This window comes from Gekko japonicus, unplaced genomic scaffold, assembly GCF_001447785.1.
Source record: "Gekko japonicus isolate JY-2015 unplaced genomic scaffold, Gekko_japonicus_V1.1 scaffold631, whole genome shotgun sequence".
Taxonomy (NCBI): Eukaryota; Metazoa; Chordata; class Lepidosauria; order Squamata; family Gekkonidae; genus Gekko; species Gekko japonicus.
In genome coordinates this window covers 439,168-456,635 of record NW_015168670.1, presented here as the reverse complement: position 1 = coordinate 456,635, position 17,468 = coordinate 439,168, and the positions used below count along the sequence as shown (strand labels likewise).

At 44.4% G+C, this 17,468-nt stretch overlaps 1 protein-coding gene across 1 annotated transcript; it reads right to left on the bottom strand.

Annotated features, from left to right (window-relative positions):
• Positions 1–1,199: 1,199 nt before the first annotated feature.
• PPP1R14D (protein phosphatase 1 regulatory inhibitor subunit 14D) lies at positions 1,200–17,027 on the bottom strand. Its single transcript, XM_015415323.1, has 6 exons — positions 16,785–17,027; positions 12,596–12,625; positions 10,141–10,170; positions 5,293–5,391; positions 3,952–3,984; positions 1,200–1,268 (listed from the first exon to the last, which is right to left on the bottom strand). The coding sequence occupies exons 1-6, from the start codon at positions 17,025–17,027 to the stop codon at positions 1,200–1,202; spliced, it is 504 nt and encodes a 167-aa protein (XP_015270809.1).
• Between the last annotated feature and the right edge of the window lie 441 nt (positions 17,028–17,468).

The window sequence follows — 17,468 nt, the reverse complement described above, 5'->3', positions numbered from 1 at the left end:
TTCTTTTGTAAGCATCTGTCATCTTTCCCCCCCCCCCTTCATCTTTTTTTCTAAACTCAAAAGTCCCAGATCCTTCAGCCTTTCCTCACAGGGAACCCCTTAATCATCTTAACTGCCGTCTTCTGCACTTCTTTTAATGTTGGGGACTAAGAACCCAGGGTAATTTCCAAAGGGGTTCATGAAGGTAGTTCTTTATAAAGGTAAATAAAATGAATGTATAGTGGCTTTGTCAGCAAAAACATTTATTTTTTAAAAAATTAAGCACATGAAGCTGCCTTATACTGAATCAGACCTTGACCCATCAAGGTCAGTATTGTCTACTCAGGCTGACAGCTGCTCTCCAGGGTCTCAAGAAGAGGTCTTTCTTATTACCTACTACCTGGTCCTTCTACTTTAGATGCTGGGAATTGAATCTGGGACCTTCTGCATGCCAGGCAGACGTTCTACCATGGAACCATGGCCCTTTGTATCCTGCCTTTTCCCATAAGGATCCAAGACAGGTCACAAAAGTTAGAACTATGGGTATAATTCATGAGTTAGCATGCAAATCATGCTAAACATGTATAAACTGAGAAGTGTGGTTTCAAGCCAAGAATGGGCAGGGGAAGAGAGTGCTGAACACTTTCTTCTGCATTTCCCATCCCCCTGCCATAACTTCCCCTTTTCTTCAATCAGTTTCCCCACAGAGGAGCTTACTTCTGATATCTGAGACTAGGCAAAAGAGCTGTAGGGACAGATTTGGGGGCGGGGTGCATAACTGAAGGATTCAGAATCCCTTTCCCACCTGCGCCTGCTCTGCATGACGCCTCCTGTTTCATATTCAACTTACCGCGTCTTATATTTTAAAATATGGGGCTGCTACCATCATGCCTACCTTGAGCCCCCATTACTGAGTCTTACCATTGTCTCTCTAGCTCTGTGTTCTATCCTGCCTGGCAGTGGCTCTACAAGACTTCAGGCTGTGGTCTTCCCCAGTGTTGCTATATGCAACTCTTTCACTGCAGGCTCTGGGATTTGATGAAGCATATGATCTTCTCCTCTTCAAAAAGACATCATTGCCTGTAGATAGAAATCCGAAGTAATGATGGAGATGGAAGCTTTGAAATATGTACCATGCTGGACAAAGCTTGCAATTCCATATCCTGATAATTCTCTTCTGCAGGACACTGTGTTTTCTCCTTGGGTTTTGTCATTAAGAGTCATTTCCTTTGCGGGTTAGCAATTTTCCTAAGACCTCTCAATCGATCAACCAGTTCTGCAACAAAGTCCTGAATCAAAAGCCAGAAAAGGAGATTTTAATCCATTTTAATTAATGTTACAAATCTGTGCCTCTTTGTTCATCTTGCCTCTCCCCCTTCCCATGTTTCCCTCCCCTTCAACTGATAACAGTTGGGTCTGCCTGCCTCTGATCACATGCACTGGGGTCTTCCACATTTTATTTATTTATTTATTTTCTTTATTTATTTGTTTATTTATTGTTAAATTTATACCCCGCCCTCCCCAGATGGGCTCAGGGCGGCTAACAGATGGGCACATAATGCCAAAATTCAACAGCTAAAAACAGAATAAAACAAGCAATAAAACGATCATTCATATATTTGCCCCGAGTTCAATGCTTTTGGAAAGTCCACAACATCATGGTGCATCTCTGCTGGGGGGGGTGGGTGTCCCCTGCTTTTCTCTGACTTTTCTCAAACCTGCTTTGCTCCAAAGTTTTGGAAAATATTTCAGTAAAACCTGGATAGCTGCTGTGTGGGTCAGTAAATTCAGATCATCTGGCCCATGTGGCAGTCATTTTCCCTGACCATGTCCCCGCAGCAGTCATTTCCTGCCCCCTGCCATGAGGGCATTTATTATTATTTCAAGGCACTAGAATGTCATTATATTGATATGCCATTGTAACAATACATGTAGCAAGCTCTCTGAAGTTTCATTTCATTAAAAAGTCTCTAGCCTCTTCTCTTGTAGGGATATAAGGAAAAAGTCATACCTTTGCAAGGGAAGAGGCTAAAGACTTACTATTTTTAAGATGAAAGCTGGGAATTCAGAAAACATGCTACACCTCTGTTACAATTGTATACTAATATGACAGCCTTCTTGTGTTGGTTTTTAAATAAAAATTGCAAAAGCCTTGGTGGCCCAGAGGGGCATTTCAGCAGGGAAACTGCCATGAAACCTGCCGTGTGGCGGCCCTGTGGCCACTATGCTTTTTCTGCAGCTGCATCAGTAGAAGGGAAAACACAAAATCCTGTTCCTATGTGGAACACCCCAGTGTGTCAAGGGTCAGCCAGAAATAGAAGGCAGTCCATGACAAAGAGGGTGGTATGTAAGATGCAGCAGAGGACCGAACTCCTATGCTGTTGATAGTTGTTTAGAAGAGGAAGCTTCATGAATGTAGTTTTTCTCACCCCAGTGACACCATGAGATGAATAACACACCCACTGATGTTTCTTCTTCTACATGACTTTTCAAGACACAGGAGCCTGGTCCTACACTGCATCTGATTGTCCAATTCAAGATTATAGGGTCAGATCTAACAAATCCTAGTCAACACACCACTGAGATTCTTCCCCCCCCTTCTGTTCTCTGAAGATCACTATAAGAGCATTTATATTCATAATCAAATTAATATTTAGAAGAAGAAGAAGAAGAGATTGGATTTATACCCCGCCCTTCACTACCCAAAGGTGTCTCAGAGTGGCTTACAAACTCCTTTCCCTTCCCCTCCCCACAACAGACACCCTGTGAGGTGGGTGGGGCTGAGAGATCTCTAAGAGATCTCTGTTTTTCAATAACAGCTGTGCCAGAATTATGGCTTGCCCAAGGCCATCCAGCCAGGTGCAAGTGGAGGAGTGGGGAATCAATCAAACCCGGTTCTCCCAGATTAGAGTCCGCGCCCTTAACCACTACACCAAACTGGCATCTTTCAGGTATGCTGTAGGGCTATCTTTCAGCTATGCTCCTGCAGAGTGCAGGGGGTTGGACTAGATGACCTGCAAGGTTCCTTCCAACTCTAACATTCTATGATTCTATGTCCGTAAGTGCTGTCAAGTTGCAACAGAGTTATAGCGACCCCAGCTTGCCATTGCCTTCCCCTGCAGAGTTTTCCTTGGTGGTCCCCCACCCAAGTACTGACTCTGCTTAGCTTCCAAGGTCTGATGATATCAGGCTATACCATGCCACCATCCCTCCCTGAGAGAAGGCTGAATATCCAATCTTAATCTGTCAGTGTGAAATGAGTTCATCCAGTTTAGGATACCAGTTTAGATAAATGATGATGGATCAAAAAGATCATCTTCCACAAGCAACTGGATAAAAGCAGTAAGTGGAAAGGGGCAAGTATTGTCTCTTCCAACCTCTGTAGTCTGGAGATGAGTTGTAATTTTGGGAGAACTCCAAGCCCCCTCCATAGAGGCTGGCGACCTTAGCAAGGGTATGCAGCATGCAGCCCTGAAGTTAACAGAATGCAGAACACAATTCAGCCAGAGCCCTGGGTAAGGCAATGCATATGCACAGCCTTGGTGCAACACTCCAAATGAAGGAGGGTTATTGACAGATTAAAGGGGGGGGCTCCCATGCAGAGAACAACATCTATAAGTGGGAAACAACCCTGTGTTGTGGGACTTCCACAAGACATTTAAAAAGCAAAACATTCATTATTTAAATCTTATCCAAATTCATTGTACTTTCTCTAGTTGTGTGCCATTTTATGAAAATATTATTTCCTGTCTACCCACATTTCTGGACTATCCAAGTGTCATGCAGAATCTGAGGGTCAATTGATTGAAGGATTTTTTTACTGCTTCTGCTGTGCAATAAATGTTTGAGCTAAACTAAACAAGCCTGATACTACAAGATTCAAAACCTAGAGAACCAGCCACTTTTGTCTACTGAAACTACCTTTTCACTGTACAACCATGTGATATTAAGTGAGTGACAAATTCTGCTCACCTCTGTAGGTCGGGAACACTTGTGAAGAATTTCCTACAAGTCAAGGCAAAACATTTATGTGTCACCTTCATGCTACAATGCTTATTAGATTCTTTGATACCATCTACCATAGTATAAACAAATGTGCATGCACAGCAATAATACATAAACAGATTTGTAGATTTGTAGATCTAGCAAACCGACATATATACTTTCTATCTGGGAAATTAATTGAGATTGGATGCTGTCCTCACTGCACAGCCTTTCCAAAAATAATTAGCACACAATTACAACTGCAAGCTTTAATCAGTATAACAGGAAGATTAATCGAATACAGATTTAGTTGGTTTAACTAAGACAAATTCAATCAGCAAGAGCAAATTGTAATAAGTCTGCAAATTAATGATACAGTTTTTGTGGGGGGCATTTTTCATTCTAGGATGCTACTCCCTGTGACAGTGGTAATCTTTACCTTAGCAACCAGCGGTAGAGTTCCCTTATTTAACTGTAAAGTAGCTGATTCATCAGTTATGTTTGCTTTAATGTCTCATAAAGGCACATTCTGAAGTAATTTGCTACAGCAACCTATTTACCCCCATCATTCCTCTTGCCTGCAGGACAGGAGAATAATTTCTTTATCCTTTGTATCATGAGAATGACAGGAAGCCAGAGTGGACCAGAATCTTCCCTGGGAGTCCATATCACATGACATCCCTTCCAAGCCAATTGTAGTGGCTTACCAAGGGGGTACTGAGGTTTCAGCATCAGTGGTACACTGTGACCCACTCCTTGCTGCCATTGCTTCTGCTTCCTCACTAAGAGGGCAGTCCACTTTTTGAGCACCTCTGTGGCTACCACCACAGCCACCTGCTCCCCAGTCACTGTTTATTTCGTGTGAAGAGGTGAGGAAGTGGCCACTGTGCTTGCCCCTAGATTGCAGTCCTTGCATGGAAGAAAAGGGGTGTGTGTGTAGGGGGTAAACCAGGTCCCAAATGTGCTGGCAAGCATGGACAGACTCTTTAAAGCTCAAGCCCAAGCACCTGCTTCTGGCCCTCCAGTGGCAGGCCAGCAGGAAGTCTCCTGGCAAGTAAAAGGTTCAGTCTGCCCCTGACAGGAAGGCATATTTCTAAAACGATTGCACTACACAAGACAGAGCTCCAAAATGAACAGATGTCAGTCATCGGGATGTCATGCATCATGAGAGGGGCGAGGGTAGCACTGTGACAATTCACAACAAGGGAGCCAAGTATTAGTGGGCCTCCTGTCTGACTTTTTCATGGCCTATTTAGCTCTACCCCTCTTTGGCTATCCCCATCTTCTAGTTCTGAAAAGGAGAATAATGTTTCTTGTCCCTCTGTCTACCTGTAGTCTTGATTTCTGTTCCTCATTAGAGACTTCAAGAAGATCTTCGATGTCAATTTCAGGCTCTGGGGCAGCTGTTGCTTCTGTCTCCTCCTGGAACTAGAGAAGACTAACAACTTTAACATATTTTCTATTGCATTGCAGATAGTCATGAGAACCTCCTGGATTGGATCCTTCAAGCTTTTCTGATCAGCACCGCCTATTTCTCCTCCTTAGGAGAGGTGTGACTGGGTCTCTGCATGGGTCTCACAATCCCTGGCTTGGCCTTTTGGGATGTTTAGAAGGGGCCTGCCTCTTGGGAGCAAAAGATCCATTCCCAGAGCCATAAGATATGTGGGTATCTGTGGACACCTCAGGAGAAAGTGAGCAGGTGATTTTGGAAGAGGAATTGTTTAGGGACTGGGCAATGGTTTCTCTTGGTGTGAGCTGAAGATGGGTCAGAAGCAGCTGGACAGCACTTAACAGACACACAACACAGAAGGAACTGTTGAGAAGTGGAGAGGAGAAGGTGTTTGGGGAATGATTTAATTGAATGGGGGGGCAAATTAATAAAGATCATGTAAGGACTAAGAATGGAAGAAGAATCAGCAAACAGGAGAGATTATAAGAACCCCGGCCAAGGATCTGGCTCAGAGCAGTAAGAGAAAATAGATGAGGCAGAACAAGGGATCAGTTACCTTCTCTATGCCAATGGCCATTGGTGCATCTTGAAACCTGTTTTTGTCATCAGCATCATAATCTAATTAAGGCAGGGTTTAAAGGTGATGCTGGTGGGAAAGAAGAAGGGGAAGAGGAAGAAGAAATTGGATTTATACCCCACCCTTCACTTGGAGTCTCAGAGCGCTTTACAATCTCATTCCCTTCCTCTCCTCACAACAGATACCCTGTGAGGTGGGTGGGGCTGAGAGATCTCTAAGAGAACTGCTCCTGAGGGGACAGTTCTGAGAGAACTGTGACTCACCCAAGGTCAACCAGCTGGCTGCATGTGGAAAAGTGGAGAATCAAACCCTGTTCTCCAGATCAGAGTCCACCCCTCTTAACCACCACACCAAATTGGCTCTGTGTGACTGTGCATGTACTAAGAGGCTCATTTAAGCCAGGGCCTCATTCACTGCACATGGAATGTTAGCATGCTAGAACTCTGTAGCCCAGATGGGTGTTGTGCTGGCATCCTAATGGAGCAGGTGTAGAAGCACTGCATGTGTAGTGATCCAGGTTAAAAATGAAATGGGACACATGCAATGCCATACAGGTAAGTTCTTATGTGGCAGCATCCCTTTTAGCTCACGCTAAGTCAGCAACACCTCCTTGTCTTCAATGCAGGATGGTTACAACATGAAGACTTTTGGTTTTTTGTTCTACGCAGTAAAATATTTTTTAGAAACATTTTTTTGTTTTTTTTGTACTGAAGAGTTTTGAGGAACTCAAAAGTTTGCCCACGGCTTTGTGACAATTTGGTTGGTTCTAAAGGTATTAATATTTCCCCCCTAGTGAACCAACATCAAAGGTGGTCTGAGGAGCAGAACTGTGAAGAGGTGACATAGAAATATCCTAAATAGATCAGATAGCATTGTTGCATATAGCCAAAGGCCATTACAATTAATCAAGAGAAGATAAAACATAAATCATAAAAACATCATTAAAATAACCAGATCTAAAACTACTTATCATATTCAAACATTTTGCCCTTCAGACACAGCTTTTGCTTGTATTTTCCTAGCTGCCAAAGTAAACAAGATGGTATGAAACGTGTGAGTATCTGAGAAAAGGAAAGTCAGCTTCTCTGCTTTTGAGGAAGAGTTTACGCCCTTCAAGAATGCTGCAAGAAATCTGGTTCTAGGCTCTGTGTAAAGAGGGCAGAATATAATGGGGTAAATCCTTCATAACCAGAGCTCTGCATGTACAAAAGTGCAAGCAAATTGTTTTTTGGAGTAGTGACCATCAAGCAAAGCTGTTGGCATGGTCTGGAACCAAACAGATGTAAAGGGTAATCATGAAGGGTAATGTAGACAGGTAGGAGGCTCTGACAAGGTCCCTTTTAATCAATTTAAATCAGAGTAAAAAGTTGGCGCTGAAGACCGTCTATCTGTAACTGTGTCACACTTGAACACCCAGTTACTGTTGTAGCAAACTACTAAGGTAGCATCTTTCTGCATCATCACGAGATATTGCCTGCAGAGTAAACTGGTAGTGTCATTCCTTTGCTTCGTCTAGAATATAAGCATGATGACATCAAGTTGGCTGCCTTTTCGGTGGTGGCTCCTATCTGGTGGAATGAGCTCCCGGAGGAGATCTGGGCCCTGCAAGACCTTATGCAGTTCCGCAGGGCCTGTAAGTCAGAGCTCTTCTGCCAGGCTTTCATATACCGTGTTTCCTCGAAAATAAGACACTGTCTTATATTTATTTTTTCTCAAGAAGACACACCAGGGCTTATACCACAAATGCATAGAAATCCTGCTAGGGCTTATTTTGGGGGTAGGTCTTATTTTCAGGGAAACAGGGTAGGAGCCACCACTGCTACTGTACCACCACCGAGTTGCCATCTTTGACGATGGATTCTACCAGGATGTGAGCTGGCCCTGGCAAGACAATCAGATGAACTGAAGAACTGGTTATGAAAGAACTGGTTATGCTGATGGGTTATGCTGGTTAATGGAACCCCATCTTGGACTGATAAGAGCTTATTCTCTAGAGCACCAGTACTTTGTTTGTGATTGATTGTTTTATTCTGTTTTTAGTTGTTGAATTATGGCATATGCCTCTTCTGTTAGCCACCCTGAGCCCATTTGGGGAGGGCAGGATATAAATTTAATAATAAATAAATGTACAAATAAATGTACAAATAAATGTACATAGGCCCTGACTGAAGGCAAACCAAGTTCTGAGCACATCAGAGCTGCTGGGGTGCCTCTAGGCAGGGCTAAAAGTCTCTTTAGTAAAAGATTTTTGGATGGATTCCAACTTTGTGACCAGGTGATCATTCCAACCCCAAACCTTTACTCCAAATAGAAGTTGAGGAACAGCCTTACTCTGATCTAATTTCAGAGCTGGGTCTATCAAAAAACCTCCCTTTGTGCTGTAGAATTTCAGAATAGGGCCTACTGTTCTTAAAATCATAGACTGCCAAACGAGCCATCCAAGACAGAGTTTCACTAAAGGTTACCCCAAGATTTTTAAAGCTGCTGTAGTGATCTATCGGGGTGCCATCAATGGTTCACTAAACATTTCCAGGCCTTTTTCTAAAGACTATTATTTTGGTCTTAGTATGGTTAATGTTTAAGGCCCCTTCTCTGCAGAAATTGTTGAACTTTTGCAGCATCTGTTTGAGGCCAATGCATGTGAGAGACACCAGAACCATATCATCAGCATATATTGATATTTTATGGGAATTTAAAGAAGATGGAACAAACTTAGGGGCTGATAACTTTGGAATGATGTCATTTAAGTATAAATTGAAAAGCAGTGGGGCCAAAGCATGCCTCCCCTTTTTTTACTTCTCTGGTCACTGGGATCTCCTCAGGTAGGCTTGGCAGCCTGAGATGGCCACCTTTGTTTTAGTGAAAATGTTGGTGTGGAGTTCCAGTGTTGTATCTGCCAATTTCAACCAAAGCCATTTTGTATCAATTGAATCAAAGGAAGCTGTTGGATCTACAAAAGCTGTATACAAAGATTTGTTGGGATCCTTGGTGTTTTGCAATAAATAACAGTGATTATGGGGCCCTGGGCAAAGTCCAGGATGGGGCCTCAGAATCACTGCCACTTCCCAGAGCCACTGGAATCACTGCCACCCACAGACACCACCCCCTCTAACTCCCCCCAGGCTCAAGGCATGCCCCCCACCTTGTGCAAGATGAGGGTCAGGGGATGGGTACACTGGGTGATTACTGATCTAGACAGCTGCTGCCCAAGCCCTGGAGGGCTTGACACATCATGACCACTGAACCAGCCAGCCCGCCCTTGGCCAAGCCCCAGAAGGGGCAGATGAGTGCAGCCACCCAGCTCGTCTTCATCTTTACCCCTCTGTTGGGGGAGGTGTGGGGTCATTTGGGGTGTGTGTGTCAAGGGCCACCCAATCTGGAGCAGCTGCTCCAGATGCCCCATGGTGGAGACCTCACCTGATCAACATGGCTACCGGCAATCTTTGCTCTATGTAGTTTGTCCTTCATTTAAGTTAATCTCAGATGCAGATTTTGCTATTTGTACCTCTGAAAATGTTCAACAAAAAGCTGCTACTGTTTTTCTCTCTCTATCTCTTCTTGTTTGAATGATGTACATGTTGCAAATAACAATAAATAATTCTAGGCATGTACTTATGAATCCAGTATAGTAACTAAGACTGCCAATTAACCACAGGGCTGCTGAGACAGGAATGAGGAGGACAAAGCTCCAAGACCCCTGGTCATCCAAAGAACCAGGTAAGTTTGATGACTTGCTTTCCTGTGCTGGTTCAGTCCAGGCGGTGTGAGAAGGACAGAGGGGATCTTTGTCTCTGTGCCCTGTGCAGCCCTGCCTAGCCAGAATGGTTTGTAAGTGTCATCTTGAATGAGCATGCACTTGTCTTCTGGATTTTTTTATTGCCTCTTCTTTCACTCAATACTTGTCAGCTGGCAAATTTTATATTTCTATGCATTAAACAAGGATGTACAGGCACCGAACAACTTATTTTGCCTTTGCACCATTCTCAACAGCAATCCACTACACAGTGGGTGTTTGTGTGTGGTTGATTCCACATGTTGCAGGCTCTGGGCAAAACTCAAGAATAAACATATTTGCTTGTTATCTTAATGAATTCCTTTAAATGGTAATTGTTAGGCCTTGAGGAATGTAGACTAACTTACTGCTCTTTACCTGCCTTTGATAAGCCTGGTAATATTCACACTGCAAAGGAAAACATGGGACAAGTTGTATCAGGAAGACAAGCTCTGGAATTCAGATTGAAGGGCAGGGCCATCACAAAGTTCCTGTATGGAAACAGGTCTGAACAGCCTACACAGCTGACCCTAACTGTAAAGGACATATCAGAACTGGTTTAATTTTTAAAGAGCTCGCTCCCCTTACTTCATTGCTTTTCCCAATACAATCGTTATGTACCTCACAATTTCCTCTTAAAGAGCACAAACATAGTAGACAGGAGGTGTGCAAAATGCAGGATGTCCCTCAGAACAAAAGACATTTCAAGCATGTAAAGCATGCACACATCGACAACAGTTCTGCCAGCCTGTCATTAGACATTTTTATGCATGTGTACAGCTGTTTGCTGGAACTTTTGTAAAGCCTACTGGCATCATTACAGCAGAAGAGAGAAATATCTCAGCAACTCTTGAATGGTGGGCAAGCTACCACCTCACTTTATTGAAGGAGTTGCTAGCCCCCGCAGTCTGGAAAATGGGGCAAAACAACAGTGCTACAGAGGGAAGAGATCAGTGCATATGAATTGAGGCACTAGCTGTGTGCCCAGAGAGGCTTTTCCCAGGATTTTTGTTGCCAGAGGATCACTGGTGATCTAATGGTTAGAGTGCGGAACTATGACTGGGGAGACTCAGGTTCAAGTTCTGACTCGGGCATAATGCCACCTTGGGCCAGACTCTTTCAGTCTAACCAACCATTATTGTTAGGACAAAACAGGACAAGAGAACCACAAATACCGCCCTGAGCTCCTTGGATTGGATTAAAATGCAGCAGAAGACTGTGAAGTTATTTGTGTCACAAGCCAGGCCAGGAATGGCATAGGGCATGTTGTCAGAACACGGAGCAAGTAAGGCAATAGCACCAGCTCCAGAAGCATAGTCAAAGTCCAGGTTAGCATAGAGTCAGGAGTCTAGTCCAAGAGTCAGTCCATACAGCAAGGTCTGAGAATCCCAGGTTTACTCACAAGCAGGTTCAGGAGCAGGACAGTCAGGAAACAGTCCAAAGAGTCATAGGGTAGAGACAGGATCCAATGCAGTTGTCAGAGATATTTCAACTTGATGCTTCCACACCTAACAACCTCCTTTGGCTGGTTTTTATAGCTATATGCTTAAGGGTCATGCTTGCAGCCAGCTGCTCAGGAGTAATCCTGCAACTACTCAAGCAGCTGGCATCAAGCTAGGAGGTGTGCATTTTGTCATCTTTCATGTAGTTCTGTTCTTAGCCTCTGTCTGTGGCGCTCTAAGGGTGTGGGTGGTATTGGAGGACTGGAAACGATAAACTAAGTCTCACCTGTTGAATCAGGGCTGGAGGGTGCACCAGCTGTTGGCTGTGAATCCTGACAAGCCTGCAGCTCATCTTCCTGCTTGCCAGCTTCTGCTGACTCAGAGCTAGCTACATGGGACTCCTCTTCTCCTGAGGAGTCCTCACTCTCACTGAGCCCTGGCTGACCCATGACAATTTGGTAGATGGTTATGTGGCACATTAGCGCCTAGAACCAGGCTCATCAAAGTGGCAGATACCTTCTGCTGTAATCCAACTAAATGTGGAGGGGGCACCCAGTGTTCATAGAACAAGAGTTGGCTGAGCGTTTATGTGCAAAGACCTACAAAGCAGGAAATAATAAAAGAAAGAGCAATGGCAGGTCACAGGTGAAGGGGACACTAGTGGTTGGAACTAAGCCTTTAGATGCTCATACCTGTTCCCAAATGGAACATCATAAAACCATAGAGATTTATATTCATGGTAAAAACTGAATCTTTGCTAATATGGGCCCATCAGCAGGAGTGTTTTTACATCTTCACTGGCTTCCTGTCCTGTTCTAGTTTTAATATGAAGGTTTAGGCTGTTTGTTAAGGCACCTGCATTACAACGTCATGACAAACTGTGAGGGGAAGAGTGAAGCATTCTGTGAATCTGAGAATAATGAACCAGACTCACACTTGTAATGATATCTGAAAGCAACATTAAAGTGTTCACTTTAGGGTTGCCAATATCCAGGTAGTGGCAGGAGATCTCCTGGGATTACAACTGATCTCTCAGCAACAGACAGCAGTTCACCAGGATAAAATGCTGCTTTGGAAGGTGGACTCTATGGCATTATACCCCAAATTCTGCCCTCCTCAGGCTCCACCCCCCAAATCTCCAGGTATTTCCCAACCCAGAGCTGGCAACCCCATTAAACAAGGATGTACAGACATGGAACAACTTATTTTGCCTTTGCACCATTCTCAACAGCAATCCACTACACAGTGGGTGTTTGTGTGTGGTTGATTCCACATGTTGCATGCTCTGGGCAAAATTCAAGAATAAACATATTTGCTTGTTATCTTAATGAATTCCTTTAAATGGTAATTGTTAGGCCTTGAGGAATGTAGAATAACTTACTGCTCTTTACCTGCCTTTGATAAGCCTGGTAATATTCACACTGCAAAGGAAAACATGGGACAAGTTGTAACAGGAAGACAAGCTCTGGAATTCAGATTGAAGGGCAGGGCCATCACAAAGTTCCTGTATGGAAACAGGTCTGAACAGCCTACACAGCTGACCCTAACTGTAAAGGACATATCAGAACTGGTTTAATTTTTAAAGAGCTCGCTCCCCTTACTTCATTGCTTTTCCCAATACAATCGTTATGTACCTCACAATTTCCTCTTAAAGAGCACAAACATAGTAGACAGGAGGTGTGCAAAACCTGCGGGGCCTCTTACAATTCTGCAGGGCCTGCAAGACAGAGCTCTTCCACGAGGCCTTCAATTAGGGAAATTGTAGCCCCCTGGCCCAACACCAACATCATTGTCAACAGCCAGTTAACCCAGACTATGCTGTTGGCTGGCTGTTGTCTGAGGATGCTGCTAAGCTCGCCATCTGATATAAACTAGCACTTTATATTTTATATCTTATAATATTTTCTCACTTTATTGAAGGAGTTGCTAGCCCCTGCAGTCTGGAAAATGGAGCAAAACAACAGTGCTATAGAGGGAAGAGATCAGTCCATATGAACTGAGGCACTGGCTTGTGTGCCCAGAGAAGCTTTTCCCAGGATTTTTGTTGCCAGAGGATCACTGGTGATATAATGGTTAGAGTGCTGAACTATGACTGGGGAGACTCAGGTTCAAGTTCTGACTCAGGCATAATGCCACCTTGGGCCAGACTCTTCCAGTCTAATCAATGTCAGGACAAAACAGGACAAGAGAACCACAAATACTGCCCTGGGCTCCTTGGATTGGATTAAAATGCAGCAGAAGACTGTGAAGTTATTTGTGTCACAAGCCAGGCCAGGAATGGCATAGGGCATGCTGTCAGAACACGGAGCAAGTAAGGCAAGAGCACCAGCTCCAAAAGCATAGTCAAGGTCCAGGTTAGCATGGAGTCAGGAGTCTAGTCCAAGAGCCAGTCCATACAGCAAGGTCTGAGAATCCCAGGTTTACTCACAAGCAGGTTCAGGAGCAGGACAGTCAGGAAACAGTCCAAAGAGTCATAGGGTAGAGACAGGATCCAATGCAGTTGTCAGAGATATTTCAACTTGATGCTTCCACACCTAACAACCTCCTTTGGCTGGTTTTTATAGCTATATGCTTAAGGGTCATGCTTGCAGCCAGCTGCTCAGGAGTAATCCTGCAACTACTCAAGCAGCTGGCATCAGGCCAGGAGGTGCGCACTTTGTCATCTCTCATGTAGTTCTGTTCTTAGCCTCTGTCTGTGGCGCTCTAAGGGTGTGGGTGGTATTGGAGGACTGGAAACGATAAACTGAGTCTCACCTGTTGAAACAGGGCTGGAGGGTGCACCAGCTGTTGGCTGCGAATCGTGACAAGCCTGCAGCTCATCTTCCTGCTTGCCAGCTTCTGCTGACTCAGAGCTAGCTACATGGGACTCCTCTTCTCCTGAGGAGTCCTCACTCTCACTGAGCCCTGGCTGACCCATGACAATTTGGTAGATGGTTATGTGGCACATTAGCGCCTAGAACCAGGCTCATCAAAGTGGCAGATACCTTCTGCTGTAATCCAACTAAATGTGGAGGGGGCACCCAGTGTTCATAGAACAAGAGTTGGCTGAGCGTTTATATGCAAAGACCTACAAAGCAGGAAATAATAAAAGAAAGAGCAATGGCAGGTCACAGGTGAAGGGGATACTAGTGGTTGGAACTAAGCCTTTAGATGCTCATACCTGTTCCCAAATGGAACATCATAAAACCATAGAGATTTATATTCATGGTAAAAACTGAATCTTTGCTAATATGGGCCCATCAGCAGGAGTGTTTTTACATCTTCACTGGCTTCCTGTCCTGTTCTAGTTTTAATATGAAGGTTTAGGCTGTTTGTTAAGGCACCTGCATTACAACGTCATGACAAACTGTGAGGGGAAGAGTGAAGCATTCTGTGAATCTGAGAATAATGAACCAGACTCACACTTGTAATGATATCTGAATGCAGCATTAAAGTGTTCACTTTAGGGTTGCCAATATCCAGGTAGTGGCTGGAGATCTCCTGGGATTACAACTGATCTCTCAGCAACAGACAGCAGTTCACCAGGATAAAATGGCTGCTTTGGAAGGTGGACTCTATGGCATTATACCCCAAATTCTGCCCTCCTCAGGCTCCACCCCCCAAATCTCCAGGTATTTCCCAACCCAGAGCTGGCAACCCTACTTATGAGTATCACTATTTGAGATACTGACAAGTTGGGGCTGCCCTTGTCCCAAATCCGGAAGCTGAAGCTGGTGCAGAATGCAGCGGTCAGGCTGCTGTTGGGCCTCCCTATGCAGGAGCACATCTGGCCTGTGCTAAAAGCACTGCACTGGCTGCCTACAGCATACCAAATTTGGTTCAAGGTGCTGGTTTAGGGCCTGCAAGATGGAGCTCTTCTACCATGCCTTCAATTAGGGAGACGCACCCAAGAAACTGTAGCCCTGGCCCAACACCAACATCATTGTCAACAGCCAGTTAACCCAGACTATGCTGTTGGCTGGCTGTTGGCTGAGGATGCTGCTAAGCTCGCCATCTGATATAAACTAGCACTTTATATTTTATATCTTATAATATTTATAATTGTATTGCTCTGTTTTTATCTAATTTCTGTTTTAACTGTCTTATATTTTATGTGAGCTGCCCTGCCCCTGCCTTGGCAGGGCGGGCGGGATATAAATATGGTTGCCAAGTCTTCGCTGTATGTACAGTGGGGGACTCCAGCGCTGCTCTGAGAGTCCGTGTGCGCCCGTGAAGTGCGCACGTGCCGCAACCACATCACCCAGAAGTGACGAACCACGTTGGGCATGCTGGGGGCAGGGCCACAATCATCCGAGGGAAAACCATAGAGTTTCCCCTCGGATGACCGCGGCCCCGCCCCCAACGCGCCTGACGTGACTGCATCACTTCCGTGTGATGTGCTGACTCTGGGCACGTCACGTGCTTTGGGGGTGGGGTTCCCCCTGGGGCCCGATTCCCCGGCGGCGGGTAACGGGCCTCTTGGGCGGGGGTTTCCCCGCCCCCCGGGGGGACTTGGCAAGCCTAGATATAAATGAGATGAATGAATGAACGAAGGAGCCAGAGGAAGCAGCAAGCATGAAGAAAAATCTACAAAACAAGCATGGATAAAATAACTAGCATTAGATTTGGATACAGAGAACTGAGGTTCAAATCTAGCTATGAAATTTACTGGGGTGACTGTGGACATCTCTATTTTTCAGCTTGTGACATTAAAATGCTCTTAGAGGATAGTGAGGATACATATTCCTCTTTAAGTAGAGGAAAGGCAGGATAAATTTAATAGAATAAATTTAAATAGATTAATAGAATATGCCCTAAATAAACCAAGTAAAGCTATGATGAAAGGACATGAAATTCTAGAGGAAAATATCTACATTTAGAAGGAATATGCTCACGCTATACAAACATCTATAAAGATCTCAGAAAGCAAAAGGGTGGAGCCATAATTCATTTTTTCCACTGAGGACAGGACAAAAAACAATGGTGTTAAATTACAAGAGGTAGATTTAGATTAAAGATTAGAAACCAGTTTCTGATTGCCATTCCACAGATTAATGGGCTATCAAAGAAAGCTGTGAAATCCTGAACATTTTCAAGGAAAGATGACCAAGTATATGCCAAAGATTTTTTTTGTGTGAGTATTTTGTGTGTGTGTATGCCTGGAAGTTATGGTTTACTTCTGGTGACCTCTCGTGGGTCTTGGACATTTCAGAGAGGTGGCTTACTATTGCCTGCCTCTTCTTCTCAGCCCTGGTATTCCTTGGAGGTCTCCCTTCCAAGTACTTGCCAGTACTGCTTAGCTTCCAAGATCTGATGAGATTGGGCTTGCCTGGTATGTCAGAGATGTTTTTGATAGAACTTATCTTTTCCTCGGGATAGAGGGGTAAATGAGATGACCTGTCTTTCCCCCCCCATACACCTCCATTATCCCCATCCCTCTGGTGTATAGACAGAACAGAAGTGAAAGTTTGTACCAAATTGGCCAAAGAAGCTAATTCTCTTCCCATCACGGCAGACATTGCCCCATGACAGAATAAATAATATGTTATCGTGTAGATAGGGCCATATGAGCATGGCACAGGTGAGGTACAGCCTACCCACCTGGTACTGATACAGCTCCTGCAGCTGGGCATCAATCCATTCTTCCAGGTCTCGCCACCTCTGAAGATCTTTCCGATTATACTTGGTTGTTAATTTGGCCAGCTTTCTGTGGCATGATTCTTCCTCGAGCTTCTCTGGAGTGTTGAAAGTGACCCGAGGGAGTGCACCCGACCCCTGGGCTAGGCTCACTAATCTTTCTACTTCCTCTGTAGTCTCTGGTGACAATGTTCTCTCTTCCACCATGTTTCTTTTCCCCTCCTTCCTCAAAAAATTGCCATTGACTCTTTCCAGTCAGAGAACCAGCTGCCTATGGCACCCCTGAGCAGGTCACTAGATGAAAGAGAGCGAGAGAGAAAAGTGGCAGGAGGAGCAATCAGTCAGCTCCTATAGGAAAAAGCTTCTTCAGTTACACTGTCAGTGAGACTGACAAAAGCAGTGTGGGAGGGAGAGTAGTTGTAATAACATCTGTTGTTAGAAGAGGCTGAGCACACCACAGAGTTGGCAGACAAAGTCCATGAAAGTTTTATGCAATGTGCTTCCTGAAAAGAATAGGCTAAGTGAAGATTATTGAAAGTGAGGGCAAGGAAAGCAGGTACTATTCAATTTCTATTTTTCCCCCTAAATATATGGACATGCACCCCAGGTGTATTTCAGATCTGTACGTTGTACATTCTGGGCTTTAGA

What these genes read in the sequence shown, in the direction of transcription:
- PPP1R14D (XM_015415323.1), bottom strand. Translation starts at nt 17,027, where the DNA reads ATGGTGGAAGAGAGAACATTGTCACCAGAGACTACAGAGGAAGTAGAA. An exon ending in ACCAGGCTTATCAAAGGCAG is followed by an intron (nt 10,171 to 12,595) that starts GTAAAGAGCAGT and finishes TTTCCTTTGCAG; the next exon opens with TGTGAATATTACCAGGCTTA. An exon ending in ACCAGGCTTATCAAAGGCAG is followed by an intron (nt 5,392 to 10,140) that starts GTAAAGAGCAGT and finishes AGTCTTCTCTAG; the next exon opens with TTCCAGGAGGAGACAGAAGC.